The sequence below is a fragment of the Ctenopharyngodon idella genome, chromosome 2 (genome assembly GCF_019924925.1).
Source record: "Ctenopharyngodon idella isolate HZGC_01 chromosome 2, HZGC01, whole genome shotgun sequence".
Taxonomy (NCBI): Eukaryota; Metazoa; Chordata; class Actinopteri; order Cypriniformes; family Xenocyprididae; genus Ctenopharyngodon; species Ctenopharyngodon idella.
This window is the reverse complement of record NC_067221.1, coordinates 18587132-18612171: the sequence shown is the minus strand read 5'-3', so window position 1 is coordinate 18612171 and position 25040 is coordinate 18587132. Positions and strand designations below refer to the sequence as shown.

The 25040-nt window shown below is 36.7% G+C and overlaps 1 protein-coding gene across 3 annotated transcripts in view; it reads right to left on the bottom strand.

The window, feature by feature from the left end:
- Positions 1–215: 215 nt before the first annotated feature.
- The window catches only part of st3gal3b (ST3 beta-galactoside alpha-2,3-sialyltransferase 3b), a 64642-nt gene continuing 39817 nt past the window's right edge, over positions 216–25040 (bottom strand). For all 3 annotated transcript variants that reach the window (XM_051864595.1, XM_051864604.1, XM_051864613.1), the window contains 3 exons: positions 13469–13615; positions 8869–9015; positions 216–2715 (listed from right to left, as the gene is read on the bottom strand). In XM_051864595.1, the coding sequence (XP_051720555.1) occupies positions 2626–2715; positions 8869–9015; positions 13469–13615 (384 nt within the window). In that variant the 3' untranslated portion in view covers positions 216–2625. The remainder of the gene's footprint in view (positions 2716–8868; positions 9016–13468; positions 13616–25040) is intronic.

Here is a 25040-nt window from a genome sequence, read left to right as displayed (position 1 = left end):
AAAATAAAATAAAATAAAATAAAATAAAATAAAATAAAATAAAATAAAATAAAATAAAATAAAATAAAATAAAATAAAAATAATCTGGTACCTAAAAAGAAGTTGCTGCATATGATATAAAAAAAAAAAAACCTTCAATCTGTGATTCAAATATAGTGTGCACTGTCTTTGAAAAAAAGCAGAGAAAGATAAAGATGAGACACACACAAAAAAAATCAATTAAGGGCCAAAACTGCCCAACACATTAATTTTATTACAACTTGAAGGTATATTTATATAATAATATTTTATTATCTATATATATATATATATATATATATATATATAAGAAACAATAATACTTTTGTATTTCCTTCTAACTCCAAATGATCATCATTATAATGCTGATTGGTGGCATACTGCACAGTATAAATACACCATTCTACGACGGCAAAGAACCCTTTCAATTGTTTCAGACAGTCAGGATGATGCCATGATGACTCCTTCCTGTTGTGGGATCTTGATGAGTACCAGGTGTAGTGAACATAATGTAATGTAACATGATGAACTCTGATAGCTAGTGCAATGGTATGTTTCCAGTACTCTGCCTAAGTTGCTCTGAAAGCTCACAGCTCAAAAACTATAAAACGCTGGAACAAGTACTCCTTAAAATGGTCCGTACCACCAAAAAAGTACAAACAAAATCGATCTCTTTTGTAAATGTAAGTGACATTGCTAATCTTCAAATGTATAACAAAAAAAAAAAAAAAAGAAAAAAAGTAAAAAACCAAGTTAAAAATGATTCTTCTTAGTGTATTGGTCTGAAACCGCTGCCTTTTGAAAGCGGCAGAATTCAGGATGGCAGTGTACCATAATGTCAAGTGATTTTGAGATGCACCGATCTGGATTGTATCTGCAAAGATACAGACATTTTTTGTCAGATCAGATATCGATCTAAATCAGACACTGTGCGCTTGCCAGGGATGTTACTGTTAGGACAAAAACTACTTAACATAAGTTTTACTGCAATATACTGTATCGTAAGTCCTTTAAAGCCATTCTATATCTTTATGTAACAAACAGATATTTAAGTCGTTAAATTTAAGTTCATGAAAAGAGTCAGATGTCATTATCCATTAATCTGTATATAAAGGTCTTTGTTTTTGTTTAAAAGGACTGTACTTTACTGAAGTTTCTGAATGTTGTGGTTCTTGCTACTTGGTGTTTGTTAGATTAGAACATTTCTCGGGTCGGTAAAATTTTGTGGTTTGGAAAGAAGTATCTTATGCTCACCAAGACTGCATTGATTTGATCAAAAATACAGTAAAAACACTAATATTGTGAAATATTATTTAAAAGAAACAGCATGTATTTAAAATGAATTAACAATGTAAAAGTCTTTGATCAATTTCATGCAGCCTTGTTGAATTTTTTTTTTTTTTTACTGACCCCAAACTTTTGAACAGTAGCATAGAATGTGTGTAAGTTTTTCTGTTTTCTATTTATTTATAATGAAGTTGTGTGTTTTTAGGGGCCGTTCACATGTTGCGTCTTTTGCACGCTCAAGTTCGTTATTTCACAAATGTAGATGCGCGGCAAGCGCGCTCATAATAGAAGCGTTTTTTCCAGGCGCGGCGAGATGAAATATATTCATAAATATTCTTTTCAGAATGCCGCAAGGTCATGTGACATGTCCAACCAATCAGCTTCGGCCTTTCAGTAACAACATCGAAAGCTCAGCCGAGATGGACGAACAGTTGCTCATAGCTGTACAAAGTACATAGCTGTACTTTGAAAAGATGAGAAAGTGGCACGGCCGGCGTTTTCCACACGTTTTTAGATGCGACATGTGAACGGCCCATTAGAAAGTTTGTGAAGTACTGGCCGATACGCACAATTCAGGTATTAAGGTATTAAATTGGGGAAAAAAAAAATGCTATCTGTGCATCCCTAATAGGTACTCAGTCTCCCACTTCAAGTAAACTGTAGTGAGTATTTATAACACAAGTCATTTTGGACATGTGGTATTTTAAATACAAAAAAAAACAAAACAAAACAAAAGGCCTTCATCTGTTCACCAAAATAAATAACTTAGAGATTGAGCTCCTTTCCTCAACAAAAGAAGCTGTAACATAAGCTCACATTCAGGAGATAAAGAGCCTCCTGTGCTCAGAAGAAGGGTTGAATCAAAGACCTGCGTCTGCCCTTCCACACACTGGGGCAGGATACGCACTGAGTGCCCTGGACGGAGAATCACGTGTGAAGGCAGGGGCCTTAGCATTAAAATGCACTGTAAAAATCTTTGATATTTACACCGTTAATACATTCAGGCAGGAGAGGAGAGGCATCTCCTCCAATAGAGGTACATTTGGCACAATCAGTTAATGTTGCGACTCATTCCTCAAGCGCATTGTGTCGGTCCCCTCAAAGTCTCTGATAGTTTCCAACAAGGATTGTCCCCGGAGACATTCAAGAACCCTTCAATGTCCCGCTCAGAGGAAGCCTGTCGGTAAGAAGGCACATGTGCATCTTAAGTGAGCCATCGCTCCCACCTCTGAAATCATGCTCTTCAGTGTTGTCTGGTCCAGAGTTTCCCAGGATCCTGCGTTTTCAAGTCCTCCAAGAAAGGCACCCACCTTGGGAGGTTCAAATCCCATTGGTTAAGTCTGTGATGATGTTGGCCTTCACCAACTTGCGGAGAAACTCCTTTTCCTTTGAGATGTTGTGAGTCCATGACTGTGGGGGAAACAAACAGCAGACTGTCATTTCTTACTTAATGTGGTGGACTCTTGACACAACAGTCTGCCCTTTTATTCTCATTATACCAAGCATGTCAGTCTTGGAAGCAGAGATTTTGACTATTAGCATTAAATTTGGTGAATACAGCAACTTAAATTGGTTGCGAAGCATCCATTCAAATATAAGAGGGCATATGACATCATAAACAACCAATCACAATTCATTTGTACGAGACATATCAGGAATTATCACTTATGGATATCTTGTCTGTGACTGATAGGATGTATAACGCCAAGCTCCACCCCTTTCATTAAGCTTTTCAACCTTATTTCAGAAAAATGTGCCATTCCGATTTCATAAGAAAACATACATATTTTATGAGGTCACATTTTTTTTATGAATTTGTACAAAAACTTATGATTTTTATATATGTATAAAAATGTAAGCATGAAAATCTACCACTAAACCTAACCACGAAAGGGGCGTAAGCAAAAACATACAAATGAGATCGTACAAGTTAGCCACCAATTCGCCCAAAATGTAAAAAATTGCCTTCATAGTGTGTTGAATGTGCTCCTAAAGTGCTATAATTGATTGGAATTGGGTGTGAATTGGGTGACAAGAGAAAAGCCTCATTTGAAAGTAATTACAGCTGCTTACATTAGTGAAATGAACTGTTCCTAATGTTTTTACAACACATTCACTATAATACTGTGAACTAAATCCACACAACAATAACCTGCAATCATTCGTAATTTACCTCGCTGAAGGTGACGCATAGTTTAACCCTTGTGCAACCTTATGGACATTTTTGTCCATTTCAGTTTTGTTTTTTGTTATAAGTGTGCCTTTGTTAATGCCAACTACATGAATTTTGGCTCAGGTGTTTATTTTTATTGGAATTTTAATATTTTACCCTCATTTCCTTAAAAAAAAAATCAATTTTACCCTTCGTACAAAAAATACTCACACTCAGGACCTTAAGGACAAAAATGTCCACATTGAAACCCATTAAAACTGCAATTTTTTAACCCAGGGCCATTTGACTATAAAATGATACAATATTTGCAAATAGGCATTCATTCTATCGGCAAGGCTTCAAATTTTACATTTTTACTATTATTTACTAGATTGTGCCACATTTTCAAATTTGGCATATAAAAGAAATACTCGCTTTATTTGTGTTTTCTGCTTATGCATATTATAGTCTATTATAGAGTCAATTTGAATTGTGTGGGTATATTGATAAGGATGTCAGAGTGTAGTTTGCATGTGTTTACTGAAAATTTAATGTGTGTAATTAGTTTGAAAGAAATTATATCGTACTGGCAATCAAAAAATCCCACTCCATGTATGAGTCACACCCTTGGCAGGGTCATAGGGCCATGTGAAAACTATGAAAAAGGTCAAAGAAGGTTAATGAGCTTTGAGGTTTTTCTTTTTCGACCAAACACACATCTTAACCCTTGATTGCACTTTTTCACTTGTTATTGTTTTTGTACGGAGATAAAAGTTATGCTTGAATTTGAAGTAGAAGTTCAGAAGCCCCTAAACACATTGTTTTAGTTTTTACCACAAGAAAATGCTGATTTTTTAGTCTGGTAGATTTTATACAAAGTTTGAGTTCACACAGGTGTCCTCACAGCCAAACCTATAAATATGTGGTGCTTGAGGGGTTGATCATTTCATTGTTTGAAGAGACGTTACTCAGCAGAGGAAGCTCTGAAGCTAGTGTTGCCCACTGACAGTGAGCACACAGGTGCATTAGAAGCCGAGGATGTAAAGAAACTGATTTGTAAAGGGTTAAAATTCTGAAAATGAATGAATGTTTGGTAATTATGAATAGAAGAGATGCTGATAAAAAAAAAAAAAAAAAACAGTCAGTGAAAGTGTAAAAAAAATATTAATAAATCATATTTCTATGACAGTTTTTTGGCATGGACATTTTTGTCCATTATGGACCTAAGTGTTAGTTTTTGTAAAAAATCTGACACTACATAAAAAATAGAAATGCCTCAAAATTAATGCTGTTGTTCTTCATTGACCCACCCAAGAATCTAATAAGCAAAGAAAAAAAATTCTGCTTAGCATTTAGTTTATGAAAATAAACTACTATTTTTAATTTTTTCATAAAAAAAACACCTATGGCATTATGTAAACAAACCAGCATTTAAAGGGTTAAAGTTCTTAACATTAATGAATGTTTGGTATCTATGGATAGAACAGATGCTGGTTAAAAAATTGACATCAGTGAAAGTGGAAAAAAAATATTACTTAATCATATTTCTATGACAGTTTTTTGGCATGGACATTTTTGTCCATTATGGACCTAAGTGTTAGTTTTTTTAAAAATCTGACACTACATAAAAAATATAAATGCCTCAAAATTAATGTTGTTGTTCTTCATTGACCCACCCAAGAATCTAATAAGCAAAGAAAAAAAATTCTGCTTAGCATTTAGTTTATGAAAATAAACTACTATTTTTAATTTTTTCATAAAAAAACACCTATGGCATTATGTAAACAAACCAGCATTTAAAGGGTTAAAGTTCTTAAAATTGATGAATGTTTGGTATCTATGGATAGAACAGATGCTGGTTAAAAATTGACATCAGTGAAAGTGGAAAAAAATATTAATAAATCATATTTCTATGACAGTTTTTTGGCATGGACATTTTTGTCCATTTTGCACCTAAGTGTAACTTTTTTTTTTTGAATGCACAAGGGTTAAATAAATCTTGAGAAGTTCATGCTGTGGATTAAAGATTTAAGAAAAAAAAAAAATTGAATAAAAACAGCTTGTATCCTCTTTGGGTGTCTTGCGTCACTATTATTATTGACCCAAAAACATTTTATTGTATCTTTAGGTAATTTCTCTGAAATTGTATTAAAATCCAAACACGTACGTCCTCCACAGATTTATAATAGAAAAGATGGTCACACTTTAGATTAGGGTCCAATTCTTACTTTTAACTAAAACTCCTAATTACTGCTTATTAATAGTTAGTAAGGTAGTTAGTTGTTAAGTTTAGGTATTCGGTAGGATTAAAGGGATAGTTCACCCAAAAATGAAAATTCTGTCATCATTTACTCCTCCTCAAGTTATTCCAAACCTGTATAAATTTCTTTGTTCAGCTGTACAAAAAGGAAGATATTTGGAAGAATGTTTGTAACCAAGCAGATTTCGCCCCCCCATCGACTGCCATAGTATTTATTTTTCCTACTATGGTAGTCAAATTCTTCCTTTGTGTACAGCAGAGCAAAGAAATTTATACAGGTTTGAAACAACTTGAGGGGGAGTAAATGATGACGGAATTTTCATTTTTGGGTGAACTATCCTTTTAAGGGATGTACATAGAATAAGGTCATGCAAAAAATAAGGCATTCATATATACTTTATAAGTACTAATAAACAGCCAATATCCTAGTAATATGCATGCTAATAAGTAACTAGTTATTAGTGAGAATTGGACCCTAAACTAAAGTGTTACTGAAAAATGGTGGATGGAAACAGCTGCTAAATGTGGTTAGTCAGTATTGTTCCCCCCCCCCCACAGATTTGTGGTTTAGCGAAGGTCAGAATCAGTCATGATAAAAAAAAAAAAAGTTACATTAATTCTTAGTTCCACAGCACTTCACATTTACTACTATCTTTTATTACAACAATAACAGAGCTCTGAGCCACAGGAGAGGGATATAGTGGGGTCTGGGATCAGAGAACTGGAGCTGTATTGACTCCTGTAAAAACCATCCTCTCCAGTTTTCTTTTAATATCCTATTGTTCTTCAATGTGATTTTCAGATGCAGAACAGCATAGCAGAGGAACTACTGGCCTGGTAATGTTGGATGAAACCAGAGCTTTGGGTTCCTGTGAGAGGCTCTCGGTCCGAACGGGCGGGACCCCACAACAGCCCCTGACAGGAGGTTCTGGGCCTGCTGGGGCCGTTATACCAGGCCAAAAACCTCTCGTCAGTCTCTGGGCTGTCTGCTTCAGCCTGCTCAGCCCTTGTGACGGATCACAGTCACAAAAAACCCAGCAGATCCTGGAGTACAAGCCAAAATGAATGCTGGGTTAAGAGTCTCCTCAGGCCGAACTGCCGTAGGGAGAGAGGATCTGAAACCACACCTCAATACTTAGAGAAACAGCTCTTGGCATCTGGGGTCGGATTTGTTTAAGTTGTTGAAAGAAGTCTCTGATTATGTGTGTATCCGATTGGAATCTGATCTAAAATGATTGACTGGATACACATTGTTCAGAAACGATTTGTGTGTCCTATGCCGCTTTTTAGTTTTCTGGAATATCTGCATTGCTTTCTATGGCAATGACATTGCGTAGGTAGGTATACGCCAAAAAACACCACCAACAACAGCCGCAACATGGAGGGATTTGTCTCATTTACAACATGACAACATGTAGCCGCTGCGCTGGAATACTGCGTCTTATGAGGCGGCGGCAGAAAGGTAGAAAGATGGTATGGGTGGCTTTATTCCATGTTGTCGTCTCCGCCAGTTTGAAAACAATTTTCTGCTCAACCGGCACTTTGTAACAACAAAACCTTGTTTCTGCAGCAACTTTCACCATGTGTCCTACAATGTCTGACATGTTTATGTTTTATGTGGTGTAAAAAAGTCAAATAAACCACTGTTCACACTTGCTAAATCTGATCGGATTTCAATTGGATATGCACAAACATCAGATTTTGACTGACAGTCTGAATGAAGCTTCACGTTCACAAATGAAGCATTTATTTGATCAAAAATACAGGAAAAAGAAACAGTAATATTGTGAAATTTAAAATAACTGTTTTCTATTTTAATATTTTAAAATATAATTTATTCCTGTGATGGCAAAGCTGAATTTTCAGCATCATTACTCCAGTCTTCAGTGTCACATGGTCCTTCAGAAATCATTCTGATATGCGGATTTGCTCCTCAAAAAACATTTCTGATTATTATCAATGCTGAAATCAGTTGTGCTCCTTAATATTTTCACGAAAACTGATTTCTTGCAGGATTCTTTGAAAATATAAAGTTCAAATAAACAGCATTTATTTGAATTAGAAATCTAATTATGTCGGTTGTTGCACTTTATTTTACAGTCCTGTTCCCATGTACGTACTATGTGCTTATTATAGTAATTGCAATAACTGGGTAATAACTAGGTACTAACCCTGAACCTACCAATAACCTAACCTTAACCCATGTAGTTACCTTGTATTACCCAGTACTTTCTTAGGTAAGTACACTGTAAGTACATGTAAGTTCAAATTCTAAACTTTTTTTAATGGTTTTTAATGTATATAATTTTTCATAATATATTATTATCTAATATAGAATAATCTTAAACTACTCAGAGACATAAGGGTTATAAGTAATTTCCTCACAGGATTCTGAAGTGCATTAATGTAAATTTCACATTTTCCCCAACAATCTGGTGAAGCAACCTTTTACTCTAATCCTGGAATTTACTGCTGAAAGCCATAGAGTACTGTAGTAATTAATCCCTAACATCACAGCTGGGATGAAGACTCCTGTCAAACCTACAAAGATAAATACTCTACACTGTTACAGTATGTGAGCTACTAGCTCTACAAGGCCAACAGCTTAAATCCCATTTGTTTAAGCTGACATTACATAGAGCACAAGTCTTAAACCGACAGAATACAGGCAGCAGGAAGTGAGCGAGTTCTGCATGAATGGTACCTGACTGTGATTTGACAAGGATGGGTGCCAGAGCAGTCAGGAGCTAACTGTGCGTTAACAGCTCTGTTTTATGAGCGTGCTTTTACAGCCATGGCAAATGTGGGCAGAGAGGAATTTACAAAACATAACGACAAAGTTATCTACATATGGACTGATCTAAGGGAAAAAAAAAAAAAAAAAAAAAACCAGGACAGCAAGTAGCCCAGGACATTCTGCTGATGACATCATCATTGTAATTTTCCATAAAGTGAACAGATAAACAGACATTGATCAAACAATGGTCTAAGAACTGAGCTCATAGTTGTTTACTGTACAAAATGTTTTGTCTATGCATTTAAAACACCTCCTAAAAAAGAAAAAAATCCACAGTATTGCCTGAAATGTTTAATTTGAAAAGTTAATTTGACATTTTGTCAATTAAAAAAAACAAACACATAAAACGGTTACCTCTTTTATGGCAGACATTTTAACTGTTTCGTAGTAGTGCAGGGGTGCATGAGGGGTGTTCATGTCATAGCCAAATCCAGCAACAGCGACTTCATCGCAGTTATGAAGGGCCATCGTTATGGCAACGGTGCCCAACGTTGGAATGTTCTATGGAAAAGAAAGCAAGTTTTTTTAAATTGATACTGCAGCATTTTAAAAATTCATCATCAAATAATAAGCATGCAAGCAGCTCTATGGACCTCAAGTGAAGATAATATACTTATCCAGAGCCTTAGACTATAATCTCAAACCCAATACAATATCTTGCGCTTGTTTTGTGAATTGTAATGACAAAACATTGATAAAATTTTTTATGTTTGACCAGATAAGAAACAAGAAAATGCATTTTATTGCTTGTTTAATCGTAAATGAAGTCCTATCATGCTATAAAGCACTATATTAACATTTCAACTACATGAAAAGAAATATTTTATTAATAAAATAAGTTAAAAAGACTCATGAACTCACAAGGTATCTGTATGAATCAACCTAACAAATTTGAATTAGGGATGTCAATTTACACAAATTCACATGATCAACTGTTGTTAATACTTAATCGTCTTAATACTGCAATATGCGTCTACTGCAGTGGCATATAGTCAACAGCATGACAGGGTGTGCAAATGCTGCTCAAAGCAGCATTTTCCTCACCAAATGAATGAGAAGGGTTTTTAATTTAAATAAAAGGATAGTAGGATTGTAAAATGAGTCGATGTGATTGATAATTTATTAAATTACTTATTTAATAATCTAATATAACGACTAATACAGTGTCACCAACACTGCCTCAGATGCGTGCTTGTCAGTTGTGGACGCACTCTTCCTGGAACAACGAGCTGAAAACGGTAACTAAACCCAATGAATTCACAACAATTTATTAAAATAGTGTTCTCATTATAATGTTATGTAATATGATGGTACCAATCATAGTTATTAGTCGTGTATTGCTGTTTGAGCTGCACGCGCTGAAGCGGTGAACACCGGTAAACTGGGGCACTTTGCTAGCATGTTATTTAACTCAAAGAAACACATCCTATATGAGATTAATTAGATATATACAAAAGAAACATAATATTACAAATTATATCTGCACAAAATGATGTGAAGGTACAAGTGAACTTGAACTAAGTTGCGTACGTGCTATTCAGAATGTGTGAGTCATGTTGTGGACGCGCGCTCTTCCTGGAGCAATGAAACAGAAACTAAACCCAAATAATTCACAATATTTTATTACAATATTGTTCTCTTTATAATGTTATGTAATATGATAGTCATTAGTTGTGCATTGCTGTTTGAGCTGCATGCGCTGAAGCTGATCACGACACGCTTTAGTACAGCGTTAATTCTTAACCAAATGCATCCTATATGAGATAAATCAGATATAGATAGTCCTACACAAAATAAACACAATATTACAACTTACATTTGCATAAAACAAAAGGCTGCGAATGCACACACAAACTTATAGTCATCATGAAGGTGTAACTCTAGCTGTAAAATGGTCCCAAACATGCTTCGTTTTTTCTTGTTCTGTAGTAAGTTTTAACGATTAAATGTATTATCGACAATCAATCGTCGATTAATCGTTAACATCCCTAATTTGAATCCATTAGAATGGTTACTGATTTAAAATGACTAGATATTTATATAGTATGTGTGTGTGTGTGTGTGTGTGTGTGTGTGTGTGTGTGTGTGTGTGTGTGTGTGTGTGTGGATAAGCAGAATAACTATGCTTGCTGTGCTGTATTTTAATCTATTTAACATCACTGTCTGTGGTCTGCTCTGGTCCAGCTCTTCCTCAAGGTCTGGATGGCGTTGTGCCTGAAGGAGTTCTGGCTTAGTTCTGGTCTACAGTTGTTAACTCATCTTGAGCTGCGTGTGATTAACAATTTGCTTAAAACAGACCCCCACCCTTGACGCACCAATTTCAGGAGGCAGACCTTCACTTCCTCATCTCCCTGGGGAAGTCAACCATTCTAAATCATTAGCTTACAGTGGCCTGGGGTCTGGTTCACACACACACACACACACACACACACACACACACACACACTAGTATTAAGATTGTGTCAGTGTATGCAGCCTTAAGCAGGTGGGTGTTTGGAGTGCTCAAAGGGGGAGGCTGTGTCAAAATGTATCCCATCTTGATCAGTACCGTATGGGACAGCTTCCCTCCTGTGCTGCCCCCCTACCTACACAAACCTTAGGGGCTTGGGCTCTGCTCCACGTGCACTGCACATGTTCTACCATTCAGAGGAGGTTTGAGTTTTCAGGAGGTGGCCAAGCTCACACACAGACCCTTGTCTGTACTCATGCCATGATGGGATGGCTGAGAGCTTCATCAAGCTATGATGCTAGTGGCATTTATCTACTTTCTCAAGTCCAATTTCCTGGGACTGAAAGGAAAGTGTGTTGTTTATGAGCTCTTAGTAGGCAAGTACTCTTTGTTGCAGCCCATATGTGAGATCTGAGGCATGTCACACAATTTTTTTTGACAGTGCTGATTCCCAGTCTTCCCGTGGGCTACTGCACACCCAGCACCCATGTCTGAATAAAATGTGTTTGCTAATGGGGTGGGGTGTTCTAAGTGTGGCCACAGCATTCATGATGAATTTTTATAGTAGAATTTAACATGCCAAATTATATACAAGGTTCCCACCCTTTGTGTTTCAATGAAATTTCCAGGTATTTGTGATTATTGGATAAGGATTTTTCCCCAAATTCGGACAGATTCACTAACAAGTCAGTTTGACTGAAAGAACCTACTCAAAAAAATTTGCCCACAATCAAAATTTGCCCACTATCATTATTTTAGCATGACCTTCTTTTCAATTCACAAGTTTTAAAATATGAATTCAATGAACAGCAATTTAAAGAAATTTAACACAGGTAATGGTAAATGAAGTGCTCTTTCACCCTGTCGACAAACAATAATTTATTAAATATGGTGAAATATATAAACCAAACACAAATTTCTATAGATGCCATTTTTTGACTTGCATTTTAGCATTAAAAGTTAGCTGTCTTTCAATTCATTTTAATTCTACTTGCATTCAAATTCAAACAGCAATGAGCCGTTTCCATACATAATTTTTCATCTTTTGCATCTCATTTGTAAAATGTAGCTACAGAGTATAATGAGACAATTGAAATTCACCAGTAGCCTACTACGTATATTTTCACATATAATGTTATTATACTATAATATACTCACTTTTCTCACTTAAGCAAACATTTTTAGGGTCCATAAAACACTGGTACAGTGAAATATTGAGTCTTAGGTTATTGCAACAGTCTTTAACTCCTTGAACATGCAATCGTGGTTTGACGCGGCCGAGAATGCATTCAAAGCAAAAAAAGTTATTCGTTCTGGTTTCATAGTTCAACAACATCAAACCCATCAAAAAATGTTTTTTTTTTTTTCCCCCCCAGAAACAGATGGAGCTGTGTACTAAAACATTCTGTGTATTTAACCTTTTTTTAAGCGGTCTGCATTAGCTTAACTGAGGCTTATTCTCACATAACATTATTAGGGCTTTTTGGAGTCAACCACTTTATTTTCCTAATTTATTTGGGATAAAATTCTATATTAATAAATTGTACTTATAAAATTATTTTATTTACAAGTGTCATGTTTGTGATTTTCATTTGTCACATAGCCTAGAACCGTTTCTGATCATTAAATCGAAACAGACTCACAATTTTATGCCTACTTTTATTTATTCAGATAAAGAAGTTCTGTTTTATTTTACCTTTCTTCTTGTCAGCGTTGAAAACTCCAACAGTCCAACACTCCACTTATTTTTGTCGAGCTGCAGATATTTTCAAGACAGTAGGCCTACTTTCCTCATCCTTGTGATGAACCTTTGAACTACAATCTATGGAGAAACGGTGCTTTAACGGGAGCAACGCACGGACGCTGCATGTATAGGCTAATTCTGACACCACATTTATTTGCGTTAAAGCCCCTTTTCTCGACAAAAAGTGTTTCCAAACTCATTTTTGCGACATTTGAACTATCGATATAGATTTTATGCGCTAAAAATAAATGGAAAAAGATTGTGTCGACATTTGAGAAATTTTATTGACAAATGGCATTTCCATCAGCTATATCGCTAAACATTTTAAAGCGCTAAACCTTTTTTCACAAAAAGATTATTTTTTAATCTAACTCCTGCTGCATTATTTGAGATTTGAGATTTTTTCATGTTAGGCATTGGATAATGAGGATTTAGATACAGCTTTGTCCAGGTTTGGACCAAATAAATGGCATAAGCTCTCCCCACCTATTAGATTAGTCAAGCTGCCTTTGACCTATGGTGATCTTTATGATAATTACAGGCTAATTGAGGAAACACGTGTCTAAGGCTTCCTGTGACCCCTATTAACATAAGATTGACTAAAAGCATTGCCTGCCATTTTGGTTCAATAAACTGAGGCAGTCCAACAGTTCCTTTCGAAGAGCTACCAGTTTTAGCAGAGTCAGATCCTCTTGCTCTCAATGTGTTTAATGTAAACAATGTTATGTAAAGTACTGAAACTTAATGAGCATGTTGCTTACCCCTTTACCCATGAGGCCATTGTTCTGTGGAAGGCCAATAAACTGGAAGGCAGCCTCTTGTATGAAGTAGGGGTTGAGGATTCGTATCTCAGAGGGTTCCCGGGGCACATAGTGCGCTACAGACTTCCAGAAGCCCTCTGTTCCTTGCTAAAGAAAAAAAAAAAAAAAAAAGAGAGAGAAGAATTATGATATGGACAAATGAGACTGCACATCCATGTTTGATCACCAAATGCATCATGAAAAATGTATGGAACATTTTTGTTTCATCTTACAGCAGAAGTGAGAAAATAATCTATTCCATAATCATGAGTTCAGGCACAAAGCCTATAAGGTGCCATCACTGCATACTGATGGTGTACGCATAGATGGCTTTCATTAAAAGTGAAGTAAGCCGCACAGGTTGGACGAGCCCACAGGAAGTGGACAAATGAAATCCTGACCTCCACGAGCGTTTGGGGAGCAACGGCCCCCAGCTTCTCCCATAACAATTACTCAGGAGACCTGCAGAGTGCCATAGCTCAGCAATTATTCAATCTGCGACCTGGCACCGAGATCATCAGGTATTAGCGTCCTGACTAGACGAGCTCCGCGAAGCCACGGCAGCACTGCTGGCAAACAGCCAGCCAGGTCATCGGACTTAATAGGAGTCACCTGTTCAAATAAGCAGACTGCCTTTGATATAGCCCAACAATAGGAGCAGCTATTGAGCCGAACGAACGGCTTTGAAGCAGTTTTGGAGGCCCCCGCGCCCACAGCAAGCCATGGCAAGAAAACATCATCTCTTCTGTCAACAGCACGGTTTTGCTGAACAGAAGCAGAAATTCTGAGGAATGCTGAAACCACAAGCAGGTGTAAACATGGAAAAACTTGACAACAACAATAAAATCATGAATTCACAACCAATGCATCTACGAAACCACCGACATCCAGTGTAAAGTATATACTGGACATATCTTGCCAAGCTGAAGTATGCCTCCATTCAGAATATAACAGTATGTGAAAGAGTATGAGTAAACGCATAGGAAATGCGCTGGCCAGTAGTGTTTGGTGTAAGAGTGATAGGTTGTTTGAAGAAGAAATAAAACAGGAAGTCCCTGATTGATTCTTTTGAAATCACTTGGCACAAGTGAGGATGTCTCTGTAAGCTTAGACATTCCTTCCATTGGATCAGTCGTCTCGCAGATATGGTAAGGTTGTTTCCTTCTCGAAGGACAGGTTTAATACTACACAGGAGTTACTCTTGTGACTTACATAACCAAGTTGCTATGGAAAAAACAAGAATACTCCTGGCTAAACGGTACATAATAACATTAAGACTAGGATCAATCTTTCATCAAAATCATTGAGTGTCTGCAGAAGCTTAGGTACAGCTTACTCCAAATCCTTTCAAACAACACAGAATACTGTATTGATCTGCTAGTCTATTTATGCATTCATATATTCATTAGATATTAAGTACTAAAAGCTGCAAGCACTAATATTCTTGGCCAGGCGTGTTGAGGACTGTGACTTTTATAAGCAGTTATTAAACGTCCCAGGCAAACACTCTTGTGTTCAGAGGGACAATAAAACACTAAATGTTTACTAGATATACAGTGGCTTGAAGACCAACGGTTAGCCAAATAAACAACTGCCGTTGTCACTGCTAAATTTCAAAAATACATTTTACATAATAGTTATAGCAATAATATGGTGCTGGAAAATCTAAACTGGAAATACAAAGTGCACAGTAAGAGGTCATCAAAGCATCTGAAAAAGCCCAACCCAAGAGTTAGTCTAGAGCCAGACTAGTTAAACAGGTTAAATAGAAGATAGCAGTACTTAATAAAGTGAATAATGTAAGTCTTTATATAAGCCAGGAATCCTGTAGCTCAAACAGTAAAGCAAGGCGATAACACTGCAGAGATCATGGGACATACATAAATACTCTCACATTCAAAATCTCACCGACCCCAAATATTTGAACTGTTAGTGTGTCTTAAATGCAAAGTCATTTCTGATCAAAAAGTATCTGCCAAAAGCATACATGTAAATGTACCTCATTGATAAAAATTGACATTTTAATTTAATATTTAATCTTTTAATCTTTTTTTATTTAATTTGTGGGACTTTCATTTATAGGAGAGATGAGAGGTGACAAAAAGTCAGAGCTACTCACTAGGCCATGTCTCCAACACCACCACAGTTAATTCAAGAAAATATTCAGCATTATTGTGAAATGCAAAATTTTAAAAAATTTGCCTTGTCTAGATTTTCTTATTGACAACTGTTTTCAGAGCACTGCACCAGCCTGATTCTGGTTTGCATTACAATCCCACCAAAGTTAGACAAGGTCATTCTAAACATAGCTCCATTGTTGACATCATCTACATTGGTTCTGCCTGGCTTTACTCCAGACCTCTCATCGGCATTCCAGGGAATCACAGCCAGGAGTGCAGAGAAAGAAAAAGTGAGTGAGATACCCTGATTGATCACCTCTCGAAACCCTCAAAACCACAAGTCGTCTGCAGTGCAGAAACTTTAACAACCGCCACACTCTTGTCAAACAGGACGGCCCCTGTAACTGATCTATCCAATAAAGCAGCAGGTGAGAGAGGCCTCTCAATTCCCGAACGCAGCCTCAGCACGCCCTTAACAAGCTTCCAGCATGGCCGCCGAGTGTTAAATCACTCCATAAAAATCACAGGCCACATTGCCGACCTCTCCCTCTGTCAGCTGCTGGAAACGAGAGGTCAGGGTGAACGTTCAGCGGTGGCTGGGAAAACCTGTTCCTGAGTGCAGATGTGCGGTGAGAAAAATCTTCCCAGGAACACTAGTGGAGGGTTTTCTGATAACAAAAAAATATTAGCATTGACAAACTAGGAGTACAGAGCCTGAACTTCAATTACAGCATTTAACATGGAAAAATAAGCCACCATGTTTTCCTATTGGTATTTTTATGACTAGCCATGATGAAACAGACATAGCGGGAGATCTTTTCTTCCGTATTGTGACGTGCATCCAAATGAAACGGATTATCAAAAAACAAAACAAAAAAAAAAACAAAACAGAAAAACATGGAAATTAAATGTTATGTTTGTCAAAACAGAAAATTACATTTAATGTTTGACAAATGTGCATTTAAGATCTTAAGTTTCAGGGAGGAGTACAGGTATGTGGTAGTTGATGTTATCTGCATTGAAGTTTGAAACGCAGTGTGAAAGGTATTTGATTTGTTTTATTTTGACATCAGTATAAACACTTCTGATTTCTTCCATGTTATGCAAACGTATGGCTTAGATAGCGAGAAAAAGCAACAACTATAAAAGCCAAACTTCATTATAAAGAACCTGCAAGCCAAAAAGTTAATGCACAATGAGAAGAGAAATCTGGCGTCTTCAGGGTTCAGCGCGGTGCAATCAAATGCAGGGGGATGGGGTGTAATAAAACAATGTAATGTTTTTGTGTTTCATGACCCTTTAAATATAGTAGACGTAGACTACATACATCAACCACCAGGGAAAAAGTCAGTTTAGTATTATTTATATTCTATTTCAGTTTTCAGTATTTTAAATTTACTTTATTTTTATATTTACAGTTACTAATATATATATATATATATATATATATATATATATATATATATATATATATATATATATATATATATATATATATATATATATATTATTATTATTATTATTATTATATTATATTAGAACTTTAACTTATATTTCAACATTTCTAACAATCATTTAAAGTTTTTCCATCTAAAATTTATAGTTTATTTCAGATTTATTTCAAATAACAAAAACAATTTTTAATAGTTTTAGTTAAACACAACATAGAAAGTGCTCTAGATCAGGTTGTATAGAAGGCACACAACCTAGAAATGAGTTTGTTTGTTTGTTTTTTAACCAGCAAAACTGTCACAGGGAGAGATATCATGCAGAAAGGGCCTTTTTACACTTGGTCACTTCATGTGTTTTAATGGTTAACTATCTGATTTGTTAGAACGGTTCCATTTACACTTGGCCACATAAATGTGTCTCCGCTAAACAGATATAAATCTGATCTTCAACCGCACTATATGCAAATTTAAACAGTTTACGTCAATTAAAGCAACAGATGAGCTGCATTTTATTTCTCATCAGATAATTTCATGATCAAAGACTGCAATAGGAGAAAGAGTGGCGATCAGAACTGGTAAGATCATTTAGTCTCACTACTTTTAATGAAGATGACTGTCTTTTGAGAATCAGCGACATACTTTCAGTTTCATTTACGGCAGTTTTCATTTACCATCATATCTGGCTATACCATGTCATATAGCCTAAAACACTCTCACACATTTATTTTTTAACATTTTGGGAGGAGTAAAATTTACATACGTGGTTTCAACAATGAGATGCATTTATACTTGAACAGATTAGTTTGGAATGCGTCTCAAACCACCTACTGAAGTGGTTTGAGCGATTGGATTTAAATATCGAAAAGCATTTCAGAGGGCATTTACACCAGGAGCCTCATTTATAAAATGTTGCGCAGAAACCGTCCTAAATTTGATCTTACGATCATTTCTCAGATGTGCATACGTGTGATTCCTAGAATAAACGTACACACAGAAAACGAGTGCACGACTCTCTTTCAGATGTGAAATCTATAAATCGCAAATAATCTTGAACTTGTGCTCAGCTGAATGCTATCAGTTCTTTGCATTTTAAACGACACCTAATTAATGTCATCTACATATAAAAGATCAACAGTCATCGTCCAAATCCTTGGTGAGCAGCAAGAATAACTTAGATTTCCAAAAACCTGCAGTAATCTGACCAGGAAAAGTGTGTACGTCTGCTCAGACCCTGATGTGACGCTAAGCACTTTTCCACGTCAAAGACCGTTTTTATAAATATGAGCGTTGGTGTGGATTTAAGCATACGCACATTCTAAGATCAAATCTGTGCGTACACACGCTTTATAAATGAGGCCCCTGGTCTTCTCACAATCGGATAGCTATCCAATCAGAGAAAATGCATAAAGTGACCAGGTGTAAATAGGCCCTACTAAAGATCAAAAACTTCCTCTGCATTCCTGACGGATAAGAAACTGTATCCGTGTAATTTAATGCTTACTCCTTTAAAAGGGGGGAAAAACCTCAAGTATTGCTTTGATCAGGTTTACACTTGACATGGTCAGATTCGATGAGAAACTTCTGCACCGGGACTTCCTTTCAAAAAAGATGCACAAGGAAATCTTATCTGGTCACAGAGGGGCAACAGGTTGTCAATGGACCATTCCACAGGTGCTCGCGAGAAGAAAAATAGCCAAGGGTTCCTTTGTATTATGTGAAAAATGTAGCTGTTCTCCTCCAAATAATCGCAATCCTTTCTCTCCGTATCTCAAGATACTGCATACACACAGTTCAAGCAGAGGAAAACAGGCTATTTTGAAAAAGTTTCCTGTTTATCTTTAGGGTTATATTTAAAAGGTCAATAAACTTGGGAGGTACACCGTTAAAGTGAAATGATCTTTTTTATGGTGTGTGCTCTAGCCGACTGAGCTGCAATCAAAGCCTGTCTTCTAGAGGCTCAGGCACGCTGTCGGACAGATGTTGTTCTTGCTGCTCTAGTTGCCATGCTCTGAATGCCTATAAACATATCAGGCCGGATGACAAATTTGCAACTGCAGCTAGGCTGTGACATATCAACATGCAAATTTATACCACCACAGTCAGAGCTGAAGCCTGATAAGAAGTGTAAACCTGCACTGGCAAACCATTTCACCCCAGGCTCTGTATGATTCATATGAACTTCAGTTTGTATATAAAGCGCTGAAGGTTTACTCTGTGGGCCCCAGCAGAAATGTGCACATTTCGTGAAGCACTCATCCAGAGCAGGTCAGGTTCGTGAAATCTAGATCCCGTTGCTCTTGACCGGGTCAGGAATCCAAACTCTATAGGATACTCAGATGACACTCCTTTTGTTAGCAAGAATCTGAGCTATTTGCTCATTTTTGTTGCCTTTGTCCTTGTTCTGACCTTTCTTCGCCTTGAGAGCCATGACTTTCTGCTTTATAGACATACTTGGGTCATCCTGTGTATGCATCTTCACACTTTGAGGCAGCAAACAGGACAACTGGGACAATTGACCTCACACAGGCTTTAGAAAAAGCTTGTTAGAAGGAAAATCAAAAAAGCAAATGGCACGTTTAGCCCTATTTGCATGGGATTAGTATTATCTGGGGACCTTGTGTGATTTAGAAATCACTGAATTTCATGTGGCGCATTCGTACGGGATAAGCAAAGCCTGTGATTTTATTTTACTTAAATGTATTGACTTCTCTCCCAGATATGATGTCAAGTCTTTGCGTAACATGTCGTTATAGATCTAGCTGTATGATATATCATAAACAGAAGAATGTTCCTTACTGCATGCTGCTATATATGTCATCCATCTCCATATAATCTTTTTTTTTTTCCTCTTCTGATGGTTTTCAGCTTTCTCTTTCTGCAAATTGTATAGTTGTATAGTGTATAGTGATATGACCCAGCACCCAAAATACTATCAAAACACTCCAAGGCAGCCTCCATTCTTCGTGAAAGATGGATAAAAAGGTGCACAGGAAACAAAAACCTTGAAAAAAATGATATACGACCAAATATCACAGAGATGGCGATTTGCACAGGACTAATATTGTATTGTCACAGGACCTCGGTGTTCGGCGAAATATGGTAAGTCATTTGCGGGGAAATTTTTATGTTACAAATTACAGACATGGCCGATTCGCACAGGATTAAGATCACAGACAACCTCCGTGATTATTACAAATGACTAGAGGTCACCAGGTAATAATAATCCTGTGCAAATAGGGCTTTTGATGGTAAAAATATTATCCCAAGTATAATCTTGTGTTGCCAGAGCTTTGAGCATAAAGTATAAGGTTGTATTCACATTGCGTATCAAGCCGTATAACTGCCATGTAAACTGAACAATCAAAATTCATCTCATCATTATGTGCCATTTAGGTATGGTTCTTGTCTTAATTCCCAAAATAGCCCCAGTTTGTGCTCTAAAAGCAACAAGTACTTGTTTCACAGCCATAAATCAGAACACAAAGCAGAATATACAGTCGTGTTTGTAGAGTTCTGGTTACAAAGTTCCTCAAACAAAACTGCATATCTTTGATGTTACTAACCTTGGCAAATCCAGTAATATTTCATCCTCAAAATGGCTTCTTGTAAAGTCAACTTGGTTCTGGGTAGACTGTGAAAAGTCAGCCAATTGGATTAGAGAGAGTGATTATGAAATGGTCTGTAAATGGCCTGTGGATGCTCCATGGCCATGTCATCTGAGACAGACTACCATAAGCATGTCAAATGACTGGTTTAAAGGTCTGGCACCTTTTTATTACCTCAAATGTAATACAGATACATACAAGTGGCTGTTTGGCAGATGAAAGACTGATTGATGGCATGTTCAGAAGCAAACATCCATGTCCCCTTGTTAACCCCTGGCTTGCTGTCCCATTGGGTCATAGGGAGAGACAACACCTGCATCAAACTCTAAAAACAGACACGTTTTTACAAAAACACTACTACAAAGGGCATGAAAATGCTGACTTGCAATCAAGCTACAAAGAGATCAAAAGTGCTGACTCTCAATAATCAAAAGTCAAAAAACTGACAAATAATGAAAGGTTTCATGAAACCTATTTCAAGCTTAAAAAAGAATGCACTATTATTCCCTGATTGTTATTCATTATGCATCATTATTCCCTGATAATCTTCCCTTCTAGTGGGCTGTTCAAATCAATGAATGACTCATTTAGAGCAGTTTTGTGAACTGGATCAACAGATTCATTGCAAAGAATGCAAAGAATGACTCATTCATGAATCAGTAATCGCTATTTCTCTCATGAACGCCAGGTAGGGCAGATGGCAACAATTTCAGGCAATAGCAACAAACGTCAGTCCATTTCTCACACAAAGCTATCGACTTTGAAGACTTGAATATAGTGAACAAGCCTTAGTACTATTTATTAGTAGTACTTTTGTTGCTTTTTGCTTGTTTTGGTCCTCTTTATATCAAAAAGACTGCACAGGATTGTTTTTAAATTCCCCAGGATGAGTAAATGATGACAAATTTCATCTTTGAGTGAACTATGCCTTTAAGATTATGCAAAAGTGCCATGAGTCACCTTTTCTGAAGGTTTTATGAGTAAACAAAGGCACGCTCTCCACAGGCATCAACAGAGATAAAGTCATGCACACAACTGTGTGTACTCCAGGAGTTGAATTTTGGCATACAAATAAAGCTACTACAGACTAAACCACAAAATACAACGGGCAACCATTATACAACTGGCAATGCTATGCAACACGCCAACGCGGAAAGTACCTTCAATAAATGCCAAAAGCAGGAGCCTGAAGGAGTGTTTGATAAGTGACACACTTTTGCCTCGCTCTTACCATGTAAGGCTGAAATAATAAGGGATTAGGACATATGGAAGAAGGAAGTGATGGGTAAATATATTCAAACAGAAGCCAGAGGATTACCTAGTCAATGGTATTCTGAATGAAAATAATTATCGTGGGAGCCACATGCTCCTCCGCGACCTCTAGGACTTGTTAATTCAGTACGCTCTTATCGCACATGGCGGCTGGCCCGTTGCCTATTTTCAAATCAGGCTCCTTCATGTTTTCTTACATCAGTGACCTCTGAAGCGTTAATCCATTTTGAATGACTAAAATAGGTGAAATCAGGAGAAAAGTGTGACACGTTTCTGGAGTAGACTGAAGTTTTACCAAATCGTGTTGAGTTTAGTGTGAAAGTAATGTTACGAGTTCAAAACAAGCTCAACTCAATGACCACAGAAAATAATCAACAGATATCACAAATATCAAGATGTGACTTTTAAACTCAAGATTACAAGATAAAAAATAAAAAAACAAAAATAAACGTATGGATAAACTGTTCTATACTGACATACTGTATTTTTGTCGGTCAACTTGAAAGTCATCATCAACACGGTTCCCCTCGACAAAAAACAAATAGGATTTTTCCATAGGCTTTTGATTATTGCAGAAGCAATAAAGCCATAAACTCTGTAATCAACAAAAGTTAATGATTCTTACACAACTATAATGAATTTTGAAGCCTAAATGGAATCGCCAGAAAAAAAAGAAGAAAAAAAAAAGGAAAAAAAAGCTAAACGTAGGCTATAAACGAACTACACAGTGGTCACATGACTTCAACGTCACCACCATTAAAATTCCAACAATGGTTTCAGTCTTTATTTAAAAAAAACAACAAAAACAAACAAAAAAAAAACATTAGTTAGAAGAGTTTGCAAGAGCGTGATTATAAACGCAATGAGGCTATAAGTGGACTAGTGAGTACCTGTTTAGCATGGTTTAATGTCCCTGTATTTTATGTTGTAGAATAAAAAATGAAAATATCTTGAGTTTGTGTTCACCACAGATCAAAATTTACATTAGCGGTGTTTCCATTACAGATTTACGCAAAACTTTTGCAATATTTTCTAAATATCGATAAAAAAAATATTGCGAAATGACAGCGTTTCCATGGCATTAACCGATGTTATGCGGCTAAAACGTCATTTTTTTTCCCCCCTCTCGCGAGTCAATCAAAAAATCATGGCAACGGATGTTGGTAGATTTACGTATATCCCAGCCACTGCACTAGCCATTATTTTTAATCAAAGGAGACGTAGGCATATTATCCAAGCATTTATGGTAAGGAAAGACCCTTATATTAGGGAGCGGCCACGTATGAGGTGTTTCTCCCTCCTATCTGCTTCGAGGTCTTGATAAATTAAAATTGTGGCATTTCTTTGTTGTTTAGAATCCAGTAGTCCTGTAATACTTTTGTCTTTTATGAGTTTAATGAAGAACTCTCGTCTTCTGTCCAAACATACAGCGCCCTCTTTAAAGAAGGATTGACTTTTACATCTGGCAGGTGACCTGTAAACGCAAAAAAACTGTTTCCATTGCAGTTTTGCTAAATATTCCTTTTTCGAATTGCCTGAAAAACCACCTCATGCAAGCATAAAAACTTGTTGGCGATATATGGGAGTTTTTTCGAAATTGACGTGTTTCCATTGAGCGTATTTTCAATTCGCAATTTCAATTTGCGCAATTTAAAAGGTAATTGAAACGCAGCTATTGACTTCAGAATGATGAAACTGAAAGTGCCTAAATGCCAATTTGTTCCTGGGTTTTGGCCTACAAACATATGTTATGATTGCACTGTATAAGACCAATAACATGCATTAAGAAAATAAATGTGTCCAACTTTGATTTCATGTCAACTTTAAATGCACATTCCAGATATTATTGTTAAAGATTCATCACATGCATGTTATTCCAATAAATAAATAAATAAATAAATATTGTTTGTCTTCATAATCTATCATCAAAATGCAATAATTTGACTAACAGGTGGTTGCTTTCCAATGTACATTTGGACAAGTGCTCATGCCTCATAGCATAATATTCAGGTGAACTCCAGCAAGGTTCTTTAATGCTGGGAAGGCATTCGTCTACTGTTCTGTCAATACGAACTGAATAGGTTGGCATTCCTTCCACCTGCGAGCGTCCACAATGTACAAAAGAGCAGCAGAGAGGAAAAAACCTTCAAAGCAGCGAACAGCCACTGTTCAAAGTTACATCAGTGTGACTGTTTGAGATGAAGAGAGTGAGGAGTCAGTGCTAGTTGAGGATTACACTGAAGTCTAAAGCTATGTGCCTTTATAAAGCCAACTGCCCACACAGTCGCACATGCCTTTATGTGTTCATCTCCAAATGAAAGACGTCGCCACACAATGGATCTCAATCGCTGTTGTCACCGCTTGCAAAAACAAAGTGTTTTTCATTTCGCCACCAGGTTTCTGCCAATAAAAGGAAGCGTTTATATTTTGGCAAAGCAGCAGCAACATCACCACAAGTCACTCAACAGGATTTTCATTGCAGCGATGATATGTTCAAAGATATGTCGTAAGATCTAAATAAGACTTGGAAGCGGCCTGCAGGGAATGTATTTGTTTTCAAACATGAGATGAACTGTATACTGTTGTTAGGGACACAGTGTTTGATAAGATTATGTGTGATTAAGCATGGTGATGAATGGCTGTTATTGTTTAGAGATTACTCAAATTACTCAAAGAAACATCTGTGGTACGTATAGAGCGCACAAACTAGATAAACGCTTAGTCAGATTTTCATCGGGCCCTAAAATACCATCCTTCGCCAGTTAAAAATAAACAGCCAAAGTTAAACTGTTTGAGAAGGGAGCGAGGGAATGCAAGGGGCTCTCGGAGTCTGACGTTGATCAAGAGAGAAGAATAGAAGTCAGTCGTTTTTCATCTGTAAGAATTCACAATAGTGATAGGCTTCATTTGTCAAGTGACAATCGGTTAAAAACCCCACTTTAAACATGATACTCTTACAACTTAATACATACACGGGAGGTCACATAGGCTAGCTGTATATAAACATCTTTTACAGCTGTGGCTGTCTGCCGGAGGAAGAAAAACAATCAGGAACTGCATTTTTAGATTTTCGGAAGAAAATATG